This window comes from Enhydra lutris, unplaced genomic scaffold (assembly GCF_002288905.1).
Source record: "Enhydra lutris kenyoni isolate GAN:26980312 unplaced genomic scaffold, ASM228890v2 scaffoldscaffold66, whole genome shotgun sequence".
Taxonomy (NCBI): Eukaryota; Metazoa; Chordata; class Mammalia; order Carnivora; family Mustelidae; genus Enhydra; species Enhydra lutris.
The window spans coordinates 12506597-12534367 of record NW_019154150.1 but is presented as its reverse complement, the minus strand read 5'-3'; the positions used below and the strand labels follow the sequence as shown (position 1 = coordinate 12534367).

General features: G+C 40.7%; 1 protein-coding gene across 1 annotated transcript; it reads right to left on the bottom strand.

Annotated features, from left to right (window-relative positions):
• Positions 1-132: 132 nt before the first annotated feature.
• LOC111159150 (myelin-associated oligodendrocyte basic protein) lies at positions 133-26750 on the bottom strand. The gene is made up of 4 exons (XM_022521581.1): positions 26674-26750; positions 19780-19856; positions 673-882; positions 133-388 (listed from the first exon to the last, which is right to left on the bottom strand). The coding sequence occupies exons 3-4, from the start codon at positions 876-878 to the stop codon at positions 133-135; spliced, it is 462 nt and encodes a 153-aa protein (XP_022377289.1). The 5' UTR covers positions 879-882; positions 19780-19856; positions 26674-26750.
• Between the last annotated feature and the right edge of the window lie 1021 nt (positions 26751-27771).

Here is a 27771-nt window from a genome sequence, read left to right as displayed (position 1 = left end):
GGGATTTAATGCAGGGAATTGACACAGGTTTGGTAAGGTCAAGAGAGGGCCACTGAGGTAACCCAGAAGTTAGTAAACACAGAAGGCAACTACTAACCTTAGGGCTGGGGGAACAAAAGGGAAGAGATGGTGTTACCAGAACCTAGAAGCTTTGATGGGGGACCCCCCACGGCTGGTGCCTTGCCCTCTCTGGGGGCTGCTGCGCGCTGGCTGCTTGGACTTCTGAGGGGGGCGCTGCTTGGCTGGTGGTGGTCGGACCTCTGGGCGGGGGCGTGGTTGACGCTCAGACCTCGGAGGGGACCGTGGCTTGGCTGGTGCTCTGACCACCGCGGGGGGTGCAGCTGGCTGGAGCTTGGGCCTCTGAGGGGACGTTGCACGGCGTCTGGTGCTGAGGGGGCCAAAAGAAGCTGGAGGCTGGCGCCATGGCTCTCTTCTGCTGCTTAAGGGATACTGACAGGAGCTGGAAACAGGGAGGCAGGCCCTGCTCCCCCTCCCGCCTTTCGATGGCCCTTCAGTACCTTCCAGTGGCAGAACCTAACAGGGAGCGGACTGCAGGGCATTAAGGGAAGAGCAGCCCAGAAATCACCGAACGGAACAGGAAGGGGGCGTGTTGCTGAGAGACCACAGGCCAGTACCCAGCCAGGTGCTGAGTGGGCGGTGCAGACCACTTACCTGGTCTTCTGGCAGGCACAGCAGATCCAGTCCTCTTCTTTCTTCTGGTAAAAGCAGCCACTTTTACAGATGCTGTATTTCCGATCCACGATCTCACGCTTGGAGTTGAGGAAGGTGAATGGTGGGCAGCAATGTATGCTGAAGTGCTCTGTAAACTTCTGGTTCTTGGAGAGTCTGGGACCCTCCTTAGTCGTTTTCTGACTCATCTCACTAGAAATCGTTGTAGCAAGTAGTGATGGGGAGACATAAAACAGCACATCAGGCGGGGAGCTTCCTACTCAAGAAGCCTACTTCCTGCTATTTCCATAGTCCAAAATTAACATTCAGCCTTGCCTTAAACCCTGAATCTGGAAGATCAATGTCTTGCCCAACTCTGTGGGAAGGAACTAAATTAAGGGTTTATTTTTATTTGCATACTTGTTAATCATGTTTTCTGAAAATGAATAATTTTTCATTTATGTTTTAATGACCCATTTAGGGTAGGAAAAATATTATAAAACCAAACATATCTATAGTAAAATATTAGTCTAGGTTTAGGAAAGGCCTTTTCTCTAAAGTAATAATAATAGTAATACTAGTTTGGTACTAAAACCATAATCACCATTCAGACAAAATTACATCATAGCCATGAAAAAGAATGATCAATATGTTTGCATCTCACAAACATCATGTTGAACAAAAAAAGCTGGAAACAAAGGAATGCAAGGTGTATGACTCAATCTACATGAGGTTCAAAAACAGACAAAGCTAGTCTATGGTGTTAGAAATCAGAGCATAGCTATGTTTGGAGAAGCTAGGAAGGGGCATCAAGGAAGCCAGAAAATGTTCTGGATCTGGGTCTGAGAGGGATTGCTTAGGTGCACATACATGTTAAATTTCACTTTGGGGCACCTGGGTGGCTCAATTGGTTCAGCATCTGACTCTTGGTTTTGGCTCAGGTCATAATCTCAAGTAGTGAGATCGAGTCCCACCTCTGACTCTGTGCTGGGTGTGGAGCCTGCTTAAGATTCTCTTTCCCGTGCTCGCTTCGGCAGCACATATACTAAAAAAAAAAAAAAAGATTCTCTTTCCCACCTGCTTAAGATTCTTTTTTCCACCTCTCTCTCTGCCCCTTCCCCACCCAAAAAAAAAAAAAAAAAAAAAAAAAAAAAAAAAAAAAATTCAGTGAGTACACACATAAATTTTGTGCATCTTTCTGTTTATTTAAGCTTATTTCAGTTAAAAAGAAAGAGGAGAAAGAGGAGGAGTGGATGGAGGAGGAATCAAAGAGAAATTTGAGACTTGAAAAAACTCCCAAGCAGAAATAAATAGTTTAATTACTGCAACATGCTTTTTAGGAATGTGGCAAATGCAGAAATAGTCCCACCTAATACTACAAACACTGTAGCACATAGGGGACTTAAATGACTATTAACTGACAAGAGTCAACAAATATACACAAGTAACATGCATATATTAGACCCTGAGAATGTCCTTGCTCTCAACAAATCCAAGGTCAAGTTGTGCTGTATGTAATTACCGTGTGATGGTGATCAAGAGAAGTATGTACAAAAGTCGAGGGAAGCACCGAGAAGGGATGGATTCTTTGAAGATAGAAAAGATGATCTGGGCTTTAGGGATGAATACATTAAAAACAACTAAGTTACCCTGAGAGGATATTCTAATTGTTGTGTTTTTTGATGGGGCTGTCTTCTGCAAACAGAAATGAGGGCTGAGGAACAAGTTGAATGCAGTTAAGAAAATAAAATAACATTTTTTTGCATCTCAGTTTGTATAGTCCAAACCATGCATTACACCTATTAGGTGTGTTGCAAATGTTCTTTCCATGAGTTTTACCTGCTTGTATCATGCAAAAATATTTTTTATGTAGTTAAGTTTTCTTAGTTCTTTATCCACTCCTTCAGCTTTCATATACAGTTTGGTGTCTCCCATTGTAAAAGAAAAGTCCCTCTCGATCCCACTTTTATATCTTTTCCCCTCTCTATCACTCCTCCTCTCTATAGGCAGAGTACTTGAAAAATTATTGATACTATTTTTCTCCATTTCTACATCTCCTCCTCTGTGTACTCCAAAATGGCTTGTGTTCCTTCCACCCAAAGAAAAATCATTCTCCATAGCCTCCCAAAGACCTCCATGCTGGGGTGCCTGGGTGGCTCAGTGGGTTAAAGCCTCTGCCTTCAGCTCAGGTCATGATCCTGGGGTCCTGGGATCGAGCCCCGCATCGGGCTCTCTGCTTAGCGGGGAGCCTGCTTCCCTTCCTCTCTCTGCCTGCCTCTCTGCCTACCTGTGATCTCTGTCTGTCAAATAAATAAATAAAATCTTTAAAAAAAAAAAAGTCAAGGTATTTAAAAAAAAAAAAAAAAGACCTCCATGCTGTCAAACCAGTTGTCTTCTTCTTTGATTCCTCTCTTTATCTAAAGTCTTCCTCTCCTGTCATACTACATTCTCCTAGAGTCCCATCTCCATCTCTAGCCCCTCTTTATCATTTGGATAAAGGCTCCCCTGCTTTATCCAAATCTTTTAATGTTACAGTTCTTCGAGGCACAGTAAACACTAAGTGATTAATGGGGTTACCTTCAACCATTCACTTCAACACTTATACTTAGGTCAAGCCAGCACAATGCTCAGCTGCTGCCACACAGAGCTGAATCATGCTTAGTCCAGTCCTCAAGAAAGTTATCCACAAGCTGGGGAGATAGGCAAGGATAAACAAAGGGTGTTGATGGCCACAAAACCTACTTATTGGCCCCAATTATATACCAGACCCTGAGGGAGTAAAGGGCAAGAATCAGATAAACATCCTGCTGACACTGAGCTCACAGTGTAGATGGAAGATACAAAGAAAGCATCCTGTGCAACATGAGACTATGTGGGTAAACTGTGTAGAGAGGGTCCATAGGAGAGGGGCAATATGCTGGGATGGGGAATTAGGTAAAGCATCATAGGGACAAACATTACATCTCACCCTAAGGTTTGGGCAAAGATAAGAGTTTGTGGAGGGATGGGAATGGTTGATACCTAAGAAAGACACAGAGGGGTCAACTAAAGTCCCCTCCAAGAGCCCACACTGTCTGTAGTACAGTGTGGGAGATGAGAGGGTGGCTGGATGCAGGTGATGAGGCAGGACAGGAGTTACCTGTCACCATGAAGGATCTAGTCCTAGTGACTGGGAACATTGTCATGCCATCAGACCATCAGTGATGAGATGAGAGGGAAGGAGATGAGATAGATGAGAGGGAAGGAGAATATCTCATTATCTGGGATACTGTGAGTTGAGGGCTCTCAGGACATTCACTGGGAAGTGAGCATCCAAACCACAGCTGCTATGGTCTTCATCTTTACAGTCCCTCACCTTATGGAAGAGGCACAACCTTGGGAATGGATGTGGTGAGTATGAACTGAGTGAGTAGCCAGGCGAGGGAAGGCTCCCAGGAGGGGTAGTGGGCCTACCTTCAAACTGCCAGGAGAGGGTCAAGGGAAGAAGGAGCAGCAGAGGCAGCCAGAGAGGTGGGAGGAGCAGCAGCCTCTTAGAAGAGGAATGTCTAAATTTGCAGAGAAGGATATGGTTAGCAGTACCCAAAGAAACCCTTCATGCAAACAGGTATTTTTAGACCAATGAGAAACTAAGGTTGATTCTTAGGGTCTGATTCTTAGGGTCTGATTCATCATAAGACCCAATCAGACCCTTAAAGATATGCCAGATTCTTACCCAAGTCCTGCACAATGTGGCAAAGTTCAGCTCAAGTTTCTGCTCTCAGGGGAAATGTTGAAACACTCCAGGACAAACCTGCAGGACTTACTTCTTTAGACTCCCAGCACATGGAGACCATGTTACTTAACTTTTCACAGCCAACCTGGACATCCGCCAGTTCCTCCGGCTTTCTGGAATCCTCTTTTCCCAAATGGTTCAGGCATTCATCAGAAATAGCAGAAGATCTAGCACGTGTCCCAAATTTTTAAGAATGACTAGCATGGGGTCAGAGAGAGAGTTAAAGTCTCCCGTGACTCTGAATTCCTGTTCTGACTGAATTCTCAATTCCCACCCACCTGATGCGATGCCATGTCCAACCCCATGCCTGTCCAGACCTTCATCCAGCCATCTCTTCCCCCAGCACATCAGGAGAAAGTTCTCAAATTCTCGTTCCATGACTTTTCTCACCCTCTGCCTTCCCCTACTATGTCCAGCAGGGGGCAGCCTCACTTTCTGCTATCCTCTGTGTGGTTCCTTAAAGGAAAAGCAGTTCTCTTCCGTGGACACTGACATTCTTCTGGGGCAATCAGCTGAAAATTCATACCCTCTTTCCCTTAGTGAAGTGTTTATAGTCTGTGGAAAAGTTCTGGCTACTGTTTCTCCTGGTAGCGGAAATACAGCATTTAGCTGGGGTAACCTGATTAATTGGGAATATGCACTGCCTCTCCAACTCTTTGCCCCAACCATGCTCCAGTTTAGGAATGCTGAGCCCCACATGCTAAGCAACAGCAGCACACAGGTGAATTATCCTTTTCCAACACTCCAGACTTACTAGAAAATTAGTTATAACTACAGACAACTAACAGCAGAGGTGAGAACTCACATTTACTGAGCACCCATTGTATGGTGGTTGCTTTAGGCTCTTTACCTCATTTTAGAACATGGCCATTATCACCAACAAACTGAAGAGGAGGGAAGCTAAGGGACCAGACCAACTTCAGAAAGCAGAAAGAGGCAGGCAAGGAGTATGAATCCATGTCTGTGCGACTCCAACATCCTGTGTCCTTTGACCAGGCCCAACACTATCTGTGCCCCCTGTGCTTAGCCCTTCTCTCCCCAAAAAAGCCTGGACTTTGGGCAACTGGAGATGGTCCAGGGGAATGGGATAAGGCTGCATAGAAGCAAGGGTCTCTGTCCTAGGGTAAGAAAACCTGTAGGTTGGAGAAACAGCTCACTGGAGAAGGAAGGGTAAAGAATGGGTTTGGGAATGTCACACAGCACAGCGGCCTGGACCTCCCTGTCAGAGCAAGAGGCTCATGATGGGACATGAGAATGTGAACTCCGAGCATCCTGTGAACTCCGCGGGCTTTCTCCATCCCTCCTCAACCAGCCCTTAGTGGGCTTTAAAATCTATATTTACTGTTGAGAATCAGAAAACTTGGATGGATAAAAATAAAAGTTCCTAAATTTGTATCCCATAGTTAACCACTTACAAAATATTTAACATTTTTTTCTTTGATAATATTTACATATAAATATATAGTTAATAAAATGCAGGACCATGTCTTACATATGGTTCAGATTTACATATTTGGAAAATTATTCAACTTACTTAAGTTTTATAGATATATACATTATTTATAGCATACTTGCAGCTTTTAAAAGCTGTGATAAATTTATAGTTATAGCCCCCTTTATAGTTCATATCATATATTTGCATCTTGTCTCATTTTTCTTCAGTCATCTTGGCAGCAGTTATCCTACTTTATTACTCTTTTCAAAAACAAACTCTTGGTTTTCTTGTTTGTCTTTGCTCTTATTTTTTCTAGTTTTTTAGCTTCTGTAGGTATTATTTCTTTTCTTCAAGTTTTTTAGGTTTACGTCCATGTTTTTTTCTCTATTTTTTTAAAGTTTACTTATTTCTGAAGTAATCTCTACACCCACTAGGGGGCTCAAACCCACGACCCTGAGATCAAGAGTCACACCCTCTTCTGACTGGTCCAGCCAGGTTCCTCTCTCTATTCTTGAGTCAAGCATTTCTCACATAGATTTTTATGGTTATAACTTTTCCATTAAGTGCAACTTTAGCTGGATACCACAGATATTCATGTAAGTCATTTTTACTCCATGTTAAATATGGCTGAGTTCTTTGATTCATCCATTATTTATAAAAAACTGTCGCAAAATTTCCAAGTGTAAATTAACTTCTAATTTTAATGCATTCTAGTTAGAGAAAGTGGCATGTATGATAATGACTCTTTATGTGTGAGGTTTGCTTTATGGCCTAGTTCATAGTCAATATTTTTAAATGTTCTTTATGTGATTGAAAAGATTGTGACTTCCAGAACAATTTGATATTATCTAGTGAAGTTAAAAATGGGCACAAACTACCATCTAGCAATCTAGTCTTGGGCACAGCAGCCATCTCGGATCATGATTCAGCACCTCAGAGGAAGCCTCATGGAAGAGCACAAAGACTAGAGGAGCCTGAGTCCATTTACTTGTGGAGTTGCTGTTCTAAGTTTAACTCTTGAACACTGAACATCCTTTTAATTTTTTTTAAGATAGTGTGACATTTAATAAACAAGTCCAATCCAGGCACTTCTTCACAATACATTATAAATTAAATGTATTTTAATTTAGGGGGCTTCCTAATACCTAAACATTTGAATCTTCTTATATATCTACCTACAGGATGCAGCTTGCATTGTGGTCAAAACTCCAACTTCTGGTCGTAGGATAGCTGGGTTACAACTTGACTGTCCCTTAACCAGGAGCCAGTCTGGCTAACCTCTAAAAAATCTACATCTTCATTAAAACTGGACATCTTTTACATGAGAGAAAAGTCAGACTTCCACCTCATTTTAACCACTATTATTTCAGTTACAAGCAAGCAAATACAATTTGAATAAATATGCTCAATTTATTTATCTAACTGGGTGGTTTACAAACAATAGAAATTTATTTCTCACAGTTCTGGAGGTTTGGGAGTCCAAGATCAAATTGCCAGATTTAGTGTCTGGTGAGAAGATGACCTATTTTTGAGATGACATTTTTCTTGCTATGTCCTCACATGGTGGAATGAGCAATGGAGCTCTCTAGGGTCTCTTTTAATGAGGATACTAACTCCATTCATTAGGGCTTCTCCCTCATAACCTCATCATTTTCCAAATGTCCACCTCCTAACACAATCACATTGGAGATTAGATTTCAACATATGAATTTTAGGGACACAAACATAACAGAGAGGAAGAACAAACAAATAATAATACCTCAGGGAGCCTTTGAAAATATTAAATAGAGTGGATAAAGAACCTAGAGCTCAACCTTATGTAAATCACTTACTTAATAAATTCTATCCCCCTTTCATCAAGAATTCAAATGACCTAATTCTACGGACTTCTCCAGACACATTCTCAAGAATCTCAGTATGTATCTTTGATGACATTTAATTCAAGCATTAATTACATCCTTATTTACATTAATGGCTAAAGACAAATCATTATAACCACTACATGATGTTTTCAAAAAAGATATCACCTAATTGAAGAGCAAATATAATATGAACTATCTGGCAGGATGAAGAATTTTAATTAGAAACTGTAAAATATAGTCTCCACACTTCCCAGATGTTTCCATATACCCTAAAACTTAGAGGAGGGAAAATAAGGCAGATATTTGAAGAAGGAGAAAAAGAGAGTGAAGGAGAGGAACCAAAGGGATAGGAGCAAGAACCTCCCCCTATACATTATTTATTGCATAACTGCTATGTCCCAGATCCTTATATCCATTATTTTTTGTTCCCAAGATAATCATTTTAGGTAGTCCCCTACTCACCCCATTTTAGAGATGAGGAAACTGAAGGCTGAAGAAGTAAATGCTCCAAGATCATAATAATAATAAAATAACAAACTCATCACAGTCAGTATGACTAGTTGATTGCCCAATATCCACTCTTCCCTTCAATAGCAAATTTGGATTTTGTTTGGTACCATGATAGGCCCAGTTAAATATGTACAGCTTCCCATGTGATCATGTTCTGGCCAATGAAATGTAGGCAAAAGTCCATAAGGAGTTTTTTTTTTTTTTTCTTTAACAATAAGGCTTTATTCAAGAAGAGATTCTTCCCTGGTGTGTGCATCCAACCCAAACCAGCTGGACCCAGTTCCCAGGAGGTAGGATTATTTCAAGCTTTTGGAGCTTGATCCATAGGACTCCCCTGCTTCCTTCCCACCCAACAATTAAACAGAAAACAACTCCATCATCTTTGCCCAAAGGCAGGTCACTTCTTAGAACCTTTCCAGAGCATCCCTTAACCCAAAGAGAAATTATCACTCCTTCTTTCATGCTTTGAACTTGGTGTGCTGTACATAATTCTAGGGAAGCATCTGGAAGCTTTACTTTACCCTTACTGTTTCACTGCTTCCTTAAATTTTCTGTCCTTGGGGGCGCCTGGGTGGCTCAGTGGGTTAAGCCGCTGCCTTTGGCTCAGGTCATGATCTCAGGGTCCTGGGATCGAGTCCCGCATCGGGCTCTCTGCTCAGCAGGGAGCCTGCTTCCCTCTCTCTCTCTCTCTCTCTGCCTGCCTCTCTGTCTACTTGTGATCTCTCTCTGTCAAATAAATAAATAAAATCTTTAAAAAAAAAAATTTTCTGTCCTTGTTGAATGCCTGTTTCAGAACAATGTTCTGACACCTGACACGTGATTAAAATGAGAGAATGAACAAAGATGTCTCCCACAAGTGCTGTCTCCAGATGTCCTCATAGGGACCTCTGTTCTGGCTTAGACAACAGTATCTTTTCAATGAGAAGGGCAACACAGAAAGGGACCTCCCCAAATGACCTTGAAAGTTATAAAACTAGGTTCTTTAGAAAAAAAATTTTAAAGACTCTGTGAACCCACTATATCTTTTCTTAATTCATGCAAATTAATTAGCAAGTTTTAGTCAACACACACATTTAATTACACATTCTAGAGATGACATTAGCATCTCTATATAACCACCAGCTGTTTTTACATATAGCTCCACTATTCCCTAAGGAGACTGCAGGTGGATATTAGAACCTGAAATATAAAATGGATTTTCTTCCTTTCATCCATCCTTCCTTCCTTTCCACCCTGTTTTCTTAAAAGAGAATTGGAATATGGGTTAGTTAATAGAAGTGGCATGTGACCCTTGTCCCAGACAGTCCTCTGGCAAGGAAAGACAATGCCCGTAGTGAGCTGACATGTTGCAGCCAGGTACTCCTTATGGCATCACAGGAAGTCAAACATAGAAATGGGTACAGGCTCTGTGAAGTGAAGAGTGGATGCAGGTCAGTACTGGGGAAACAGAACAGTCCTTCAGTTCTTGTCAGTCAGAGCTGTGAGCAAGGGTCTGCACTTGTCTCCTTTAAGGAACTCAACATGGGAGAGACAGGAGACAAGACTTCACCCTGATTATCAGAGTCTGATGCCTATGTGAGAACAATATTCTGGCTTCAGAAAACAAAACTGCAAAGGAAGATTATGATCAGTCCCAAGGACTTAGTATGCTATATGAATTAAGGAATGGGATGCTTAATATATACTTGGGAAAATTTTTTAATTAAAAACCAAAGCAAGATGGGGCACCTAGGTGGAGCAGTTAGTAAAGTGTCTGACTCTTGGTTTCAGCTCAGGTCCTGATCTCATGAGTCGTGAGATCGAGCCCTTGGTTGGCCCCATGAACAGCACAGAGTCTGCTTGAGTTTCTCTCTTCCTCTCCCTCTGCTTCTCCCCTCCACCTTGCCCTGTGCTTGCTCTCAATCTGTCTCTCTCCCAAATAAATAAATCAATCTTAAAAAAAATACCAAAGCAAGAAATTGTATTTTATTTTTTAGCAAGAAATTTTAAATTTATTCAAAATCATCTCCATTGTACCCCCCAAAAAAGGACTTTTACACATTTTGCTATAATGATATAACTGGTACAGTATTACAAACACAGAGCATGCTGAATATTGGCTGGGAAAGGAGAGACAAAACTAATTTCTGAATTTATTCTGCCTTGACCACTTCTGGCATAAATTATCTCTTCCTAATAAGTGGTCAGTTAAAGTTCAGCTCCTTGGGATGCCTGGCTCAGTTGGTTAAGCTTAACTGGCTCAGTGGGTTAAGTGTCTGCCTTCGGCTCAGGTCACCATCCCAGGGTCCTGAAATCTAGTCCTGCATCAGGTTCCCTGCTCAGCTGGGATCCTGCTTCCCCCTCTGCCGGCTACTCCCCCTGCTTGTCCTCTCTCTGTCTCTATTTCTGACAAATAAATAAATAAAATCATAAAAAAATAAAATAAAATAAAAAGAAAGTTCAGAACCTTGACAGAACTATTCCCTGCCTCCCTCTGATCCTTCTAAAGGTGGATAAGGGTATGGGAAACTGGTAGTCTTCATGGCTTCATGTGGGTGGGATGGCTGGTCTGGGTAGTATCCTCCTCTGCTGGCCGTGAAGTGCCATAGTGTGAATGACACAAGTTACTGCTGACCCCAGCAAAGCCACTGGTCATAAAGTCCCTGTTCAGTAGTCGCCTGTTCTGGTCCAGCTGTCCTCTCACCTCCTGCATGTCTAACTTGAGGCAACATCTGGATCCCATGCACACCCTGCATTACAGGTGGGTTGTCAAGAGCTCTATCTTGGGGTCATTGGCCTAGACAGCTCCCCAACCAAAGCTGTGCACTCACTCATGGATCACACTGGATGTGGCTGAGGGCAGGAGGCTTGCAGCCTGTCCTCACTGTTCCTGTTCAAGTGTGTCAGCAGGAACCCCACCCCCACGTACACATGCACACAATTTCAAACCTATGTGGATGATTCCACTGCACCATAACACATCTCCTGCCATGATTCTGAAACTTCATCTGGAGAAAAGAGAGAATATGAATGTTTCCTCCTTAGCTTGCCCTCTCTCCCCCTACCTTGAATAAGCTTCATAGAGTGAAGAATTCCTCCATAAATTCACAAAGTGGAGAAGGCTTAAGCAAATAATGACATACTCTTCTTAGGCCTTTTCTTTCATTTACCCAACTTCTCCCCGTACATGGCTATCAATTCTTATCAAAGCCCCCACTGCCACCCTCTTTGCCTTCAAGTGATTAAGAAAGCAGTAAGGAAGAGATAGGAATAATCAGGAATTGCAATTTTCATAGATTGGTTTCAAGAAAAAGATGAAATGTCTGATATTTAAAATGCTAAATTAGGTGTACCTGTCTGCCTCAGTCAGTGGAGGGTGCAACTCCTGATCTCAAGGTTGTGAGTTTGAGCCTCATGTAGAGATTACTCAAAAATAAAATCTTAAAAATTAATTAACTAATTAATTAAAAATACTAAATTATTTCAAAGCATGGAGAATTACTTCAAGTGCTTAGAATACTTCCAAATCTTGAATGAATTTCAGTCAAACCTTGCCTCCATTTTACAATTTAACATTTACCCTTTGAAAAGCGAACTCCTTAACAATAAAATCTTTTAAACTTTAATTCTATGAGAAGAGACAGAAGTAAAATACATTTTCAGTAATCATATAAGAATATGAAAGGGAAATAGTAAGTAGGTTTTTACTTACTGGGAGGGACATTTTCTGGGGAGAATGGTAGGAAAATCCCCAACTTAATTTCTGCATATTCCCCAGCAAGAGGGAATCATCTTTCAAGAAATTGTTGGAACAGAAAAAGTACAGCATTCATTATTCTATAGATTTCTTAAAATCAGTCTAGCTTATGAAAGAAGAGAAGAAGGGCAAGAGATTCTTAGCATTTTTGTACAAATACAATGGAATCAGTAAGGCTTTGATTTTTGTTTAATTATTAATATTCTTATAAATGATAATCACAGAACTTTTAGGGAGCCATTTGAAGACTGACTGAATATTAGACAACTCTTTTACAAGGTGAAAGAAGATGTGTCAACATAGAAAATACGTTTGAAATATCAAGTGAAAGCCACTGGAAGCTAGATTACTTATTGCATGGCATCAACCCGAGGAAGCCAGCCATGCCAACTAAAGCTAGCTCACAGCCCATGTGATAGTGTTTCAAGCACCCCCAGACATCTCCAGTGGTAGCAGCCCCAACACGAGCTGGGACAGGAGCCAGGGGGCCTTCAGCAAGGTGGCTGCATGCTCAGACCCTGTCTTGAAGAGATGAGATACTGGTCGTCTGGAGACCTCAAGCAATCTTGGGCAAATTTTCAAGCTGGTGACCTCCCTCTGAAGTGTCAGGAGGAGTTTGGAAATAACTTGTGACCACAGGTGACAGAGGGGGCCAGGTGACATCAGGCTGCACATGTAAAAATGATATACAGAACAAGACTGAAGTAAATGAAGCTAAATACAACACTAACACTCAGCCATTCTCGAACATCTGTTGAGTGTTGAAGTGCTGGGGATGAAAGAGACAGAAGCTTGGGTACTCACGGAGCTCAGGGGACAAGGGAGGGAGATTCATCAGACCATCTCAGGAACAGAATAGCCAATGTATGACTGCAATGTAATGAGGGCTCTGGAGGAAGGGAGTGGGGTACTAGGAGAGACTACAGTGGCAAGACCACTATAGATTGGGGGCTAAGGAGGGGCTCCTGATGAAGAGACATCTGTAGGATGAACGGAGTCCACCATGAATGGGGAGGACAGAGTTCCAGACAAAGGTACCAAAACTTGATGTACTGGAGAAAACAGAGAAAGGATATAGCTGGAGCATTGTGAGGCTGCAAGGTAGGGCTTGGGAAGACCATGCAGGGCCATGAAGGTGAGCTAAAGAATAGGAAGAATGGGAGGCACTGAAAGATTTTGACTGGAGGAGGTAAGTCTTCCCACTTTTGCTCCATGAAGATCAGTCAGGCTTCTTGCAATGTAGACTGGAGACAGGCAGGAGGGGAAGAAAGGAGACCAATGACAGAAGACAGAGAGTCCAATCAGGGCAGGGGAGCAGAGGTGGGTCTTGGAAATCTAATAGAACTTGAGGATGGGTCGGATGTGGGGTTCGATGTTATGGCTTGAGCAAATGACCAATGGAGACATTTACTGAGGTAGGGAAAGCTGCAGGAGAGGGGAGAAACATTAATTTATTCAACATATTAACTGAGAACATACTGTGTGCCAAACATGTTAAATCTGAGATGCTTATGAGGATCTAGTGTTGATGATGACACATGGCAGAATGGAAGCATGGCAGATGCCTCCAAATTGCTAAGGGTTAGAGCAAAGATTCTTTCCTACAAGTTAACAGTTTGATTGTGTCCCATCTGTTGTTGTTATTATAAATGATGTTTTCGTGAATAAAGTTGTGCACCCATCATTTCACACACATGCAATATCTGAGGGATGTATCTCTGAAAGTGGGATCACTAGGTCAAAGAATCTGTGCACTTGTAATTCTGCAGATTTTAATAGATGTTTTCCAATTTGCTCTCCATGGGATTTGTACAAATTATTATTCTATAAACAATGCATGATAAAGCCCATTTTCCTATCACCTCAACAATAAGAGTAGGTTATTAAACCCTCAGATTTTTACCAATCTGATAGGTTAAAATGTTTCATAATGCAAAGTAGACAGGGTAAATCTCAAATGTTTTAGATTTGGGAAGTCTATAATTATGACTTACCATATTAATAAAATAAGGGAGAGAATAAGAACGGTAATAAATACTAAGAAAGCATTCACTAAAATTCAATACCGAATCATGATAAATACTCTTAATATAGAAGGAAGAGAAGGGGATGTTCCTAATATTATTAAAAGCTAGCTACCAAAATATCTATAATAACAACTTACTGGGGGTGAAATTTGAGAAATATTTTCATCTAAATCAGACACCCCAGAAAGGATGCTCTCGCTTACTATTCAACATTGTACTTTAGTGAAATCTTAACAAGAACAACAAGCAAAACAAAACACTAAAACTCTACAAACTAATTAGAATTAAAAACAAGATTTCTGGACACAAGATCAATATTCCAAAATCAAAATCATTTCTATAGATTAGGAAGATTCAACTAGAAATGTAAAATAAAAGAATTTCATTCAAGCTGACCACAAAACCACAGAACACCTTCAGGCAAAAATATATCTAATAAAAGAAATGCAAGACCTTAATGAAGAAATTTGCAAATCTTTTTTGAAGGCTGCAAAAGAAACAGTCAACATAAGTATACTGAATATCTCCCAATAAATCTGTAAACTTATTACTATTCCAATAAATATCAAATATTCATGTCATTGACAAGATGATTACATCATTCTTATCAAACTTTAAGAGACCAAGATGAGTCAAGACAATTTTGAATAAACATAGGGTCTTGTCCTACCAGATGGAGACACTCATCATAAGCTATACTAATTAAAACAATAGAGTATTGGGGCACCTGGGTGGCTTAGTCAGTAAAGCGTGGGACTCCTGATTTCGGCTCAGGTTATGATCTCAAGGTCCTGGGATAGTATTTATTACCGTTCTTATTCTCTCCCTTATTTTGTTAATATGGTAACCTCTGGCTCTGCCCTCAGCGGGGTGTCTGCTTGAGGATTCTCTTTCCCTCTCCCCATCTCCTTGTTCTCATGTTCCCTCTCTCTCTCTCACTTTGGTTCTCACTCTCACTCTCAAATAAATACATAAATAAATCTTAAACAACAACAACAACAATAAAGTATTGCCTTGGAAGTAGACCAACAGAACAATGAGACCAAACAGCTTAGAAACAGACCCACAGAACCCTCTTACACTGTTGGTGGGAATGCAAGTTGGTGCAGCTATTTTGGAAAACAGTGTGCAGATTTCTCAAGAAATTAAAACTAGAGCTTCCCTATGACCCTGCCATTGCACTACTGGGTATTTACCCCAAAGATACAGGTGTAGTGAAAAGAAGGGCCATCTGTACCCCAATGTTTATAGCAGCAATGGCCACGGTCGCCAAACTGTGGAAAGAACCAAGATGCCCTTCAACGGACGAATGGATAAGGAAGATGTGGTCCATATACACTATGGAGTATTATGCCTCCATCAGAAAGGATGAATACCCAACTTTTGTAGCAACATGGACGGGACTGGAAGAGATTATGCTGAGTGAAATAAGTCAAGCAGAGAGAGTCAATTATCATATGGTTTCACTTATTTGTGGAGCATAACAGATAGCTTGGAGGACAAGGGGAGATGGAGAGGAGAAGGGAGTTGAGGGAAACTGCAAGGGGAGGTGAACCATGAGAGACTATGGACTCTGAAAAACAATCTGAGGGTTTTGAAGGGACAGTGGGTGGGAGGTTGGGGGAACCAGGTGGTGGGTATTAGAGAGGGCACATATTGCATGGAGCACTGGGTGTGGTGCAAAAACAATGAATTCTGTTACACTGAAAAGAAATTAAAAAAAAAAAGAAAGAAAGAAACAGACCCACATAGGTATAGTAGTATGGTTCATAACATAGGGGACTTTTTTTTTTTTTAACTGGTAAATGGACTCAAAAGGGAGATGGCTAATAACCCCAATAAGAATTTTATATGTTATATATGTAATATATAAAATTCTCTCATATATATATAAGAGAATTATCTTTTTTTTTTTGAGGATTATCTTTATAAGCCAGTAATTCTATACAAATACCCTTAACTCTGGAGGACTCAAGGACATGACGGCAAGGAAATGTAAATGTAAACCGACGCCCACTCCGGACTGACCCCCAAAAAAGAGAGTTAAAGAAGGTCTTTGCGAAATGTGAGCAAGAGGCAGCGGACCAGTGGGCCTGGGAGACACCCAGGGGCGAGAATTCAGAGAACAGACACTGGGCTGGAGCTCCGCCCAAGGAACCGCCTGGGCTGTCAGAGCCCAAGCTGCTGGCACGTGAGGAATGCTTTGTGGAAGAGTTGTTTCTGGAATAAAACCTGGAGGTTCAGCGGTCTCACTCACCTACCATTGCCTTCCAAAGCCTGCTCAGCCCCAGCTCCTCCACTACAAAAAGAAATATCACTGTGGCGCACATTCATTCCACATTTCATACAGATATTTATTTGGAATCAGGGTGCTTTTCGACAGACAGCAGGATCTTGCCAAACTCCAGCACTGAGTTGGGAAGCAGCTGAGGCTTTAAAATATCAGCATAAAAGGACTTCGGTTTGTCTAGGGGTTGATAGCCCGTCTGGAGAGAGAACAAAGCCCTGCTTGCTTTGCTCCGTGCCAGGCGACAAGGACACAGCACAGTGGTCCACTCTTGCATAGACTTATGCAAAGCCCTTTCTGACAACAAACTACCTACTCCTGCTATTATAGGAAAAGGAGCAACTCTGACCTAGGATTGGTATCCTTAGGACATAGCTAATATATTCAGCAAATGTTTTGGAAGCAAAAACCTTGCTTATTATAGTGGTGGCAGATAAACATGTTAGAAGTATAGTAATTTTCTGAATGTAATTTTGATAACATGACATTCCTTTTTTCTAAAAATTATGCAATACACTGCTGTGGTGTATAGGTAGGGAAGCTTACACTAGGATTTTATGTGGATGACTATTTCCACAATTTTCTATAAACAGGGGGCAGGAGAGTCCAAGAGAAAGAACTAAAGGCATGAGTTTGTTTCCTCATGTATCCATTTTCTACTTAAAAACTTCAGAGGCTTCCCGCAATTACAAAGTGAAGTCCTGTGCTTCTTAATTAATATGTCATACAAGACTCCTTGTGATTTGGTCCCTGCCCACCTTTTTCCTGTACAGGGAACCAAGCTTCCGGATTTACATTGTCTTATAGAAAAACCTAAATGTTAACTTGGCCTGTGGTCACAGCAGTGGGGGGAGCGGGGAACCTAGATTAACTAATGGACGGATTTATTGCTCCACTGACAGCTCAGGGAAAGTGAGAGCTGCTAAACTGGGTTCTCCAAAGGGCACTGGTCTCAGGAAGACAAAGAAAAGAACCAGCCAGAGAGAAGGTGAAATGAGGACCAGATTGTTGAATTTTTGTGTTAAAGGTTACAATCTGACTCACCCAACAGCAGCTACACTGGTAGACTTCCTCAGATAGATAAAATGTCACTTATCTTTGTTCCATTTTGTAATTTTTATGGTCCCATCTTTATATTTACTCTATTATACTGAAAGCATTCATCTAATCAAAGAAGCAGGAATGGGGGTCAAGAATGAGTCCAAGGTGTATAGTTCATGGAACTAGGCAAGTGGTAGAAGCATCTTCTAGAAGAGAAGCTTTAGGGAAAGAGGATGAATCATGAGTTCAGTTTTAGGTGCACTTGAGTTGAGGTGTTTGAGGGGCATCTAGATGGAGATAGCAAGTGAACAATTCAAAAGAGAAATCTGGGTAGAAGACAGAATTTAAGTTGTTGGGAGTATAGGTAGCAATTGAACCCAGGGGCATGGATGGGAATGCCTGGTGGCAGAACGTGGAATGAGGAGAGGGTAGGACAGTGCCCCAGGGCCCTCCCACATTTGCAGGGAGGTGGAGGGGAAGTGTTTGGCAAAGAGTAAAGAGAAGAGTCAGAGTAGGGTAGGGAAAATGGAATGTGTGGTATCATAAGAGCCAAAGGGAAGAGTTTCAAAAGAGAGAGTGGTCAACTTGGTGGAATGATTCTAAGAGGTGGTGTGATATGAGGACTATAAATAATATATAGAGGGGCACCTGGCCAGCTCAGCCAGTAGAACGTGCAACTCTTGATCTTGGGGTCATGAGTTCAAGTCTCATATTGGGGTAGAGATTACTTAATAAATAAAAGTTAAAAAAAAAGAAAAATAGTACATTGAATTAAGTGATATGGAGATAACTGATGACTTTGACAATAACGTTTCCATGGAATGGCTGAGACAGAAGGTAAATTAGAGGGTTTCTGAAGAGAATAGTGGCTGAGGATAAAGAGAGACACTGTAGACAACTCAGGCCAGAGATCTGAGAACTAAGGGCAGGAGAGCAGTAGTAGCTAGAGGAGTATGTGTTTTCCAGACTTTTGTTGTTGTTGTTGTTGGGGGTGGGGGAGAATTGGCTGGCTTCTTGATTTGACTCCTTTGTTATAATGAGACTGATCAGAAGCATAAGTGCTGAGAGAAAGAGACTGAAATAAAATAAGAGAGAAAATAATTAGTATGCCTGAGAAAACCCTGAGGAGATGTAATACGGAGCACATGTCAAAGGGTTAGCCTTTGTTGGAAGAGGGAAAACAGTTGACTGCATGAAGTTTCCATCTAATGGATTCCATTTTTCTAGTAAAATGGGAAGCAAATGTACCTGATAATGACAAAGTTGAACATTTGAAAAGAATAAAAGAGATTTTGTAAACATTTGAAGACCAGGCTGCCAAGTAGTAATGATGACCTGGGTTGGGTCACTGACCATTAATGTGTAGTGGTTTCCCCAGTTGTTCTCAACAGCCAGGGTGCATACCGGGAGAAGACATATGGTTCATCTAGGGTTGGGAGATAATTTGCAGGAAAATAATTGAAAAGATGGATTCCAGAATCTATAAGTAATAGAAAGAAAATGGGTAGAAAGGAACAATTGATGAACAGATTCATAAATTGATGGAGAAATGGAAGGGAAAGTCAACTCAAGTACCTAGAAGAAGAATAGTTGTGGTGGAGTACTTAACAAAGCAAGTTGAAGGAAAGGAGGGTTGTGAATGAATGCTAGATGTTTGCACCATTGGATTCAGAAATGGAGTAGTTTCAAGAACTGCCAAGTTCCATAGCATGCAATGGATGGATGAGGAAGAGTGGGTAATTCACTAGAGGGATAAATAGTTCATTTATACGGACATAAAGTCATGTATGCTGATGGATGGAGGTGGGAGGGCAGGGGGTAGGGGGCTGACCACAGAAGCATCAGTGAAGAAGATAATGACTAGAAGTCAGGTGAAGACCGGCACAAGGAATGAAGCACAAGTTTCAAAGTACAGAAGACTAGCCAGAGAGGGAAGGAGTAGTGACCTGACAGTGGCAATGGGGAGGACACTGGTCCACTGAACTCTGGAGCCACTTGGAGTGTAAATATTCCCCATTTGACAGGCTGACAGATGAAGCTTGTTCTCAGAAGACTGTCTAGGTTCAGTTGAAACAAAGAAATAGAAGGAATCTCCTGAGTAGGGTTTGAAGATACAGGGGAAGGAAGTCTCTCTTTCACGGAATGGCTCTTCCCCCATGCGTTCATAGTGCATGAGTTTGACAAAAGTGGATAAGTGGTGGCTGAGGTCATTATCCCTCTCATGCAGAGACATTTTTTTCCCCCATATTTCTACCTCCCAAAACCTAGGATACTGTGAAACACCTGGAATAAGTTTTTCTAAAATGTTTAACTCTTATTGAAAATTTGATTGCTCAGTCTTTTGCTGATTCTGCATTCTACTTTGACATTTTAAATACTAGTAATCATTATACAGTAATTTAGATGCAGATCCAAAAGAGTACAAGAAATTCATTTGTACCTGTATTTTCATCCGTACACATTTGGTGATTAGATCTCTGTTATGAGCTTGTCTTGGTATCATTTGCTCCTTTTTTCCTAAAAGTGAAGGGGTAGAATGTGTTCTGGTTAATTTAGCATTTTTGTAGTTGTAGTTAATCCAAAAGTATTATACACAGAGATTCACTTTCACCATCCTAGGAAGGATTATGACGTTTAATTAAGATATTACCTGTCATTTGGGGACTAGAAAGAGAATATAATAACAAAATTGTATGCAAGCTTAATTTATCATTATAGAGAATGCTATATGTCCAGGTAATTCACTGTCATTAAATAAACAGTCTTCAATCACTTCTCCTAGTAAATCTGATGTCTACAAATCTGATTTTTGCTTATAACACTAACGAATGGAAGTCCTAAAATAAATGAAATTTTGGAGTCTGGCTTTAAAAACGCAAATCATAGCAATTAAGTAAAGCATCTCAAGAAAGGAGTTGGAATATCCTCCTCCCGTGGAGATCTGGAAGAGAGATGTGTTTTTTACATTAAAAACTCGAGGAAGGAATCCAATTTGATAAGGCATTAAATTGAGAACTTCACAATATCAATCTTGTTTTCCTGGGCAGTATGGAGATTTGTGGCCATCTATAACCATTTGTCCCTTCTTTCTTACTATATATCAGATCTTGGGAGGAATAAAGAGGTCTTCTAGATACAAAATAACCTGCAAAAGAAACCTATCATTCAGAGTGGTTGTTCTTTTAAGGTTCCTATACCCAATCCCAATGTTGTGGGGGAGGGACATGTCCCCCCATCATGCACACAGCACCAAGCAATTCTGGGACATCAGCAGGGTGTCAGAGAATTCAACTCAGTTCTGACGCTATCTACCTGAAAATAGCATCAGATTCCACAGGTTAAGAATTCCATCCGACAAGACTGCCTCCCCCCCCAACCCCCCACTTCAGACTCTAGGCCAGTGGCAAACCCCGGGCTGTTACTCATGCTTCTGACCAATGCGCTACAGCTTGGAGGTTTTAACAACCTCCACCTCACCCCCGCCCACCCTTAGGTTCCCTTAATTTACTAGAGTGCCTCACAGAACTGGGGGAAACATTTATTACTATCAACAGCCAGGTGAGGAGATACAGTGGATGAGGTTTGGGGAAAGGAGGAGCAGCTTCCATGTCCTCTCCAGGCACATGTTGTCCCCGCATCTCCAAGCATTCCCCAGCCCAGAAGTTCTCCAAACCTTTGGGGTTTTATAGAGGTTTCATTACACAATCATGATTGACTAAGTCACAGGCCATTGGTCAATTCAACCTTCAACTGCTCTCCCCTCCCCAGAGGCCAGGGAGCAGGACTGAGATTTCCATCTCTCTAACACATGATTGGTTCTCCTGGCACCCTGCCCCCATCCTCATATATCTAAGGCATTTCCAAGCTCATCTAATTATCACAACACAAGATACTTTAATGCCCTTGTAGGAAACTTCAAAGGTTTTAGGAACTAGAAACCATAGACAAAAACCGAACACACAACAGAAATATGTTTTGGTCGTGTGAATGACCAAATATATGTATTTCTTATAAATCACAATATCACAGTTGTCTTAGTTGATAATTTATCTTAGGTGATAACTAATTGTAGTAATAATGATGTAATTGACAACTCTGTATTGCTAACTGTAAAAATTATTGTAATATTTCTCTGTCAAATCAGATGAGCATGTTCCTTTTGAATTTAAATTAATTTTTAAAAATAAACTGCAAAAATAAACTATTGGGATTAGAGTGAAATAAAAGCTTTTGCACAGCAAAGGAAACCATCAACAAAATGAAATCAATTGGGAGAAGATATTTGCAAATAATATATCTGATGTCATCAGGGAAATAAATATTTATTAATTAAAAACAGGGCGCCTGGGTGGCTTAGTCGATTAAGCATCTGACTCTTGATTTCAACTCAGGTCATGATCTCGAGGTCCTGGGATCAAGCCTCGCATTGGGCTCTGTGCTCAGCATGGAATCTGCTTATCCCTCTTTCTCTGCTCCTCCCCCCACCAAGTATCTCTCTATCTCTAAAATAAATAAGTAAACATTTTTTAAAAATTGTAACTTTATAATGGAGATTCTTGCAAATACCTTCTTAACCAAGTGCTCAACATTTAATCATAAACCCTCTGGGGTAGGCAACGTGGCCCTCCCAAGCAATTTCCAAATCCTAGTTGATGACACTTTGAATTACATAATCTTACATGGCAAGAAACTTTGCGGATATTCCTTAAAATAGGGAGATTATCCTGAATTATTTAGGTGGGCCCAATCTAATCAAATGAGTCCTTAAAAGCCAAGAATTTTCTCTGGCTGAAATCAGAGAAATATGACAAAGGAAGAGGTCAGAGATAGTTGAAGCATGAGAAGAGTTCAACCCACCACTGCTGACCTGAAAATGAGGGGCCCAGGGACCTGAGCCATGTGGAAGTGAATTCTGTCAACACCTAGAATGAGCTTGGGTATAGATTCTGCCCCAGAGCCTCTAGCTAAGAGCCTAGCTAGCCAACACTTTTATTTCTGCCTTGTGAGACCCTAAGCAGAGTACCAATCCTACTGGATAATTAATTTACAAAACTGTTGCTAATAAACGGGCATGGTTTTTTAACACACTCAGTCTGTAATAATTTGTTACACAACCATATAAAATGAATATTCTCACTGCTGTGCATCACTGAAAACCCATCTATCTTCATAATTAATTTTTGAACTGGCATAAGAAATAGATACACATTCCATGAACCTGTCTGCATCAGATGTCCTGGGTCTTAAAAGCTATTGCTTCAGAGTCTGAATGCTGCCCTACTTGCCCCATGCACATTCACTCCAAATGTGGCTGCTGTGTATGAACTATATTTTCTTTTCTGTGTTCTTGATACCCTAGCACTTATTGATCCTGGAAACATTGTGCCTCCCCAGGGTAGCTAATTCCTAGGAAGTAAAGGACTCCCCTAAGAGTGTGACTTTCACATGCAAACCAACCAATCCAGAGCCTACACTTGCCAATTAACCCTTTTTATCAAGGTCCCACAGATCAAGCCAACAGTCCTCTGTCCTAATCACCCTAAGGCCAGGAACCAGACAACTCAGGACAGCCTTCACATACCAAAACCCACTGAAATTATTCAAACTAGCTCATCCTAAATTCACCTAGTCTGTTTACCTCACTTCACCCAGTCCTTCCTGAAAAAACAAAAACAAAAACAAGAAAACGCAATAAAGTTCTTGTCCATGCTTTCCCCCCATTCCCTCTGACTCCTGATCAACACTGGTACTTCCTGCATAGTCAGGCATGAATCCTCTTTTGGGAACTGTGAGTAACAATGGCAATCATCTTTCGATCTGCTGCCCTCATCATGCATGAATGAAAACAAAATCCTGAGTACATTTTAAAAACAGATTGGTCTTTTGTGAGATTAAGAGTCTCTTATGGTTTGTCTCCCTCCCAATCCCAAATTGCTTCATTTATTCCCTCCCTACCTCCCACAACCTCCCATCCTCCCTCTCAAATTCCTCATATCAGAGAGATCATATGATAATTGTCTTTCTCTGATTGACTTATTTCGCTTAGCATGATACCTTCTAGTTCCATCCACATTGTTGCTGGGGGGTGGGAGGATAGGTATAGGGTGGCTGGGTTATGGACATTGGGGAGGGTATGTGCTACGGTGAGTGCTGTGAAATGTGTAAGCCTGATGATTCACAGACCTGTACCCCTGGGGCAAATATTATATGTTAATAAAAAAAATTTTTTAATTAAATAAAATTAAAAATTAAAAACAAACAAAAAAACCCAGATTGGTCTTTTAACCACCCAGAGCACAGTTAACACCACCAGGTTTTACCTAATGCACTAGAGGTAACAGAGCAACCGAAACCAGAGAGGACTGGGAAGCCAATAAAAGATGTCACTTTTGGAGCCCACACAATGGAACCTAATCCTACGGTCCCAGCCAGCCCAGCAGATTTCTAGGTTGTGGAAAGCTCAATTCCCATCCACAAGACTTCTGGCCTTGCAAACCTTCCATGTCCTGGCCCCTAATTCTTTTGACTGAATGACAAAAAGAGGCCCTCATTTCCCAATCCAGGATGGTTCATCATGGGAACATACAATCCTTTAAGTAAAAGTCTCTTTCTCAAACTCCAAGGTGATCTCTGTGGACCAGATAAGGCAATCAAAATAACTAATGTTCATTTTCCCAAAAGCTGAGTTTCTCAACATTAAATTGTAGCATGTGCAGAACTCCAAATTTCTAATATAATTCCATATTTAGAAAATATTTATCTACCTCATCCTGGGAGCAGTCCCATTAAAGCCATAATACATTTACTTGACTACAAAGATTATATAACTACAAAATTATATAACTACGAAGATTATATATGTTAATGAACTGCCCTACATTTATATTTATAATGACTATGGCATTTCCTTTTGGGGGGGGGGGAATGGATGCTTTATATTTGGAAATCCTAAAAATCTTTAATACCTTTCCCCAAACAAAGGAAGTCTGCTAGGAAGTTGGTCTCTATCTTCAGAACAATAAAACTGCCAGCCACCTACAAACAGAAGTTTTCTAACTTACAAACAAAATGGAAGTTCTTTCTTTTCTCAGCACCCTGCCAGCATGCTAATGGTTGCCAGGGAGCCTGGAGTGGCCATCCAGGACCACTCTGGTGAACAGTATCTGTTTTCAGCAGGTGGTTTTGCTTAGAAAGGAATGATCACATTCATGAAATGAACACTCATAAAGCAGTAGATATGAACATAACACATGCAAAGAATCTATGTTAAATACTTTACTATATGACTATCAAGTTCTGGTACATATTGTTGCAATTATCCTTTTTAATACAGGGCAGGACTTACACACTTTGGGTGAATACTTGGGAATTACCTGTAAAAGCTCTGATTTAAAATTTTTTTGTATTTTCTTGTAAGATTTTAGGTACTCATTTAAAATTCTAGTTACCATTAAAGAAACCAGACTTCAAATTAACAGTCTGTACAATCAGGGGTGCCTGGGTGGCTCAGTCAGTTAAGCATCTGCCTTCAGCTCAGGTCATGATCCAGGGTGCTGGGATCGAGCCCTGCATCGGGCTCCCTGCTCAGCAGGGAGTCTGCTTCTCCCTCTCCCCACTGCATGCTGTCTCTCTCTCTCTCTTTCTCTTTCAAATAAATAAATAAAATCCTTTAAAAAAAAAAAGTAAGCGGTCAGATTCAAGTATGAATTTGGAGATGTATGATCTGAAATGCAAGCATATTCCTTCCAAAACTGCATAATCTGGACTTAATCATGAGAAGACATTAGACCAAACCCAAAACAGGGGACATTTATTATTTATTTAGTTTTAAAATTTTATTTATTTATTTGTTTGTTTACTTATTTTTATTAACATATAATGTAGTATTCGCCCCAGGGGTACAGGTCTGCGAATCATGAGGCTTACACATTTCACAGCTCTCACCATAGCACCCTCCCCAATGTCCATCACCCAGCCACCCTATCCCTACCCCTCCACCCCCTTGCAACCCTCAGTTTGTTTTGTGAGATTAAGAGTCTCTTGTGGTTTGTCTCCCTCCCAATCCTATTTTGTTTCCTTTTTTTAACAAGGGACATTTAACAAAATAATAGGCCTATGCTCTTCTAACTTGTTAAGATCGTAAAAGAGAATGCCCATCTCAGGTAAAGACTAAAGACACATGGTAATCAAAGTGATGCATGATCTGGGACTGACACCTGGAGCAGTGGATAAAAGCAGATTTTTGTGGATTAGATAATAGTATTTTCTTAATGTTTGTTTTCTGATTTTGATCATATCAGAAAATTAATAAATGGCTCAGAAAAAATAATATGTATATGTACATACAAAGAAAGAGAATGATAAAGCAAATGTGGCAAAATGTCAACATTTCAGTGATCTGAGTACATCTGGAATTTTTGTATAGTTTCCAATTTTTCTGCAAACCTGAAACATTTTTTTATTCAGTAGGTTCCACACCCAATGTGGGGTCTGAACTCACAACCCTGAGAATAGGTGTTGCATGCTCTACTGACTGAGCCGGCCAGATGCCCCTGAAACAGTTTTTAAAATCCACTAAGGCATTGTCCTTTTAATCCAAATAAACATAAAATAGCATAGCTATACAGCTAACAGCAATCTGCTTTTTTCTTCCTGTTTCATTCACAAAACAGTAAAAATAATTTTCCCTATTTTTCTCCTAATATTTTTGGCAAGTTCATTGCTTTATTCCCTTGACATATAATGTTTTCTTTCCTTGTTCCACCCACTATAACACTGGAAAACTCTGGTTTCTAAGAAATTCTGCACAAGACAAAGCATTAACATCTTTTCATCTAAGGTTGCTAATCTACAGTGAGCAAAATTCTTACAAGATTTGGGCTTTCTTGTTCCATTAGTATACCCCACAGATAAACCCAGCTGCATGAGGGAAGTTGTTCCTAGATAAGAAGAAAAAACTCATTTTCAAATCATGACAAATAATAAAAGAAGAAATAGAAAAAGAAGAAGCCAATAGCTCCAATAATCTAGCTCCAGAAACATGAGGCTTTAAACCTGGAAGGATCTGAGTGTGGGTTTGGAGCCTCTCCCCAGGCTCAGACAATTTCCAAACATTAGGTGGAACACTCCAGGAGGAGCCCTCTGCTCACATTAGAATAACGTTGGTGTCCTCTGCTCTTGTTTTCTCTATCATTTTATGTTATCCCAATCTTGACTACTATTACGGCAAGTTCCCCCTGGAATATAATGAAATGGTCCCCACAAAAATATGCAGTTGCCACTTGAAGATGAAGGACAACCTGAAGTTAGATGAAAACCTATGGGATTCCCTTACCTTCAAGTAACAGTTGTGTGAAACAGGCTCCACATCTGTGCCAGGTCCCTGGGGTAGTTGAGGCTACCTCAATGCATGCAGAATATATAGGGAGAGATTATATATCCGGGTTTTTCATTACAAAAGGTATTTTTGATGGGTTCTCAGCCAAGATCCACTTAAAAACAAAAGCCACACAAAGACTACAAAAAAGCCACACAAAGTTTAAACAAAAGGCTAAAGAAAGACCAAACAAAAGCCAAAGAAAGTTTAAACAAAGAGTGAAACAAAGACAAAACAAAGGCCAAACAAAGACAAAAACAAAGACTAAAACAAAGGGCAAAGGAAAATCTAAACAAAAGCTAAGCTAGGCTACAGCCATACCATACACACACACACACACACACACACACACTGACGCTATATCTTTACACACATCCACATATTTCAGTCCCCTACCTTCCACATCCCACATAATCCACTCCATGTGAAATCCTTACCAAGGCACACTCCACACCAACTCCTCACACCAAACCATATGCCAGATCCAACCAAACCATCATACCAGCTCACCCTACCAACAAACCACACACCCTGCATCCAGTGCCCACACATGTGGACATGGAGATGCACATGGAAGGGAAACAATAAGAAGACATGGGGGGAAGACAGTCATCTATAAGTCACAGAGAGAGATTTGGTACAGATCTCCTCTCACAGGCCTCAGAAGAAACCACTCCTGCTGACACCTTGATCTCAGATCCTAGCCTCGAGAACTGTGAGAAAATACATTTCTGTTACTTAGGCCACCATTTGTGGTATTTTGTTACTGCTGCCCTAGCAAACTAATACACCATAGTCCCTGTAAGTACTACTTCAATTAGTTTTTGTATTTATCAAAATAATACCTGCATGAAGTTATTTACAATGGTATTAAAAGACTTGTGTGTCAACTATGCACCATTTCAAAAGGCTTATGTTGAAAAACAATAGCCCTTTTTCTACCTCACCCTATTCCATAATCCCACTCACCAAAGGGAACCACACTTAACTTTTTTAAAGCTATTTTTTCTTTTTTTTTTTTTTAAGATTTTATTTATTTATTTGACAGACAGAGAT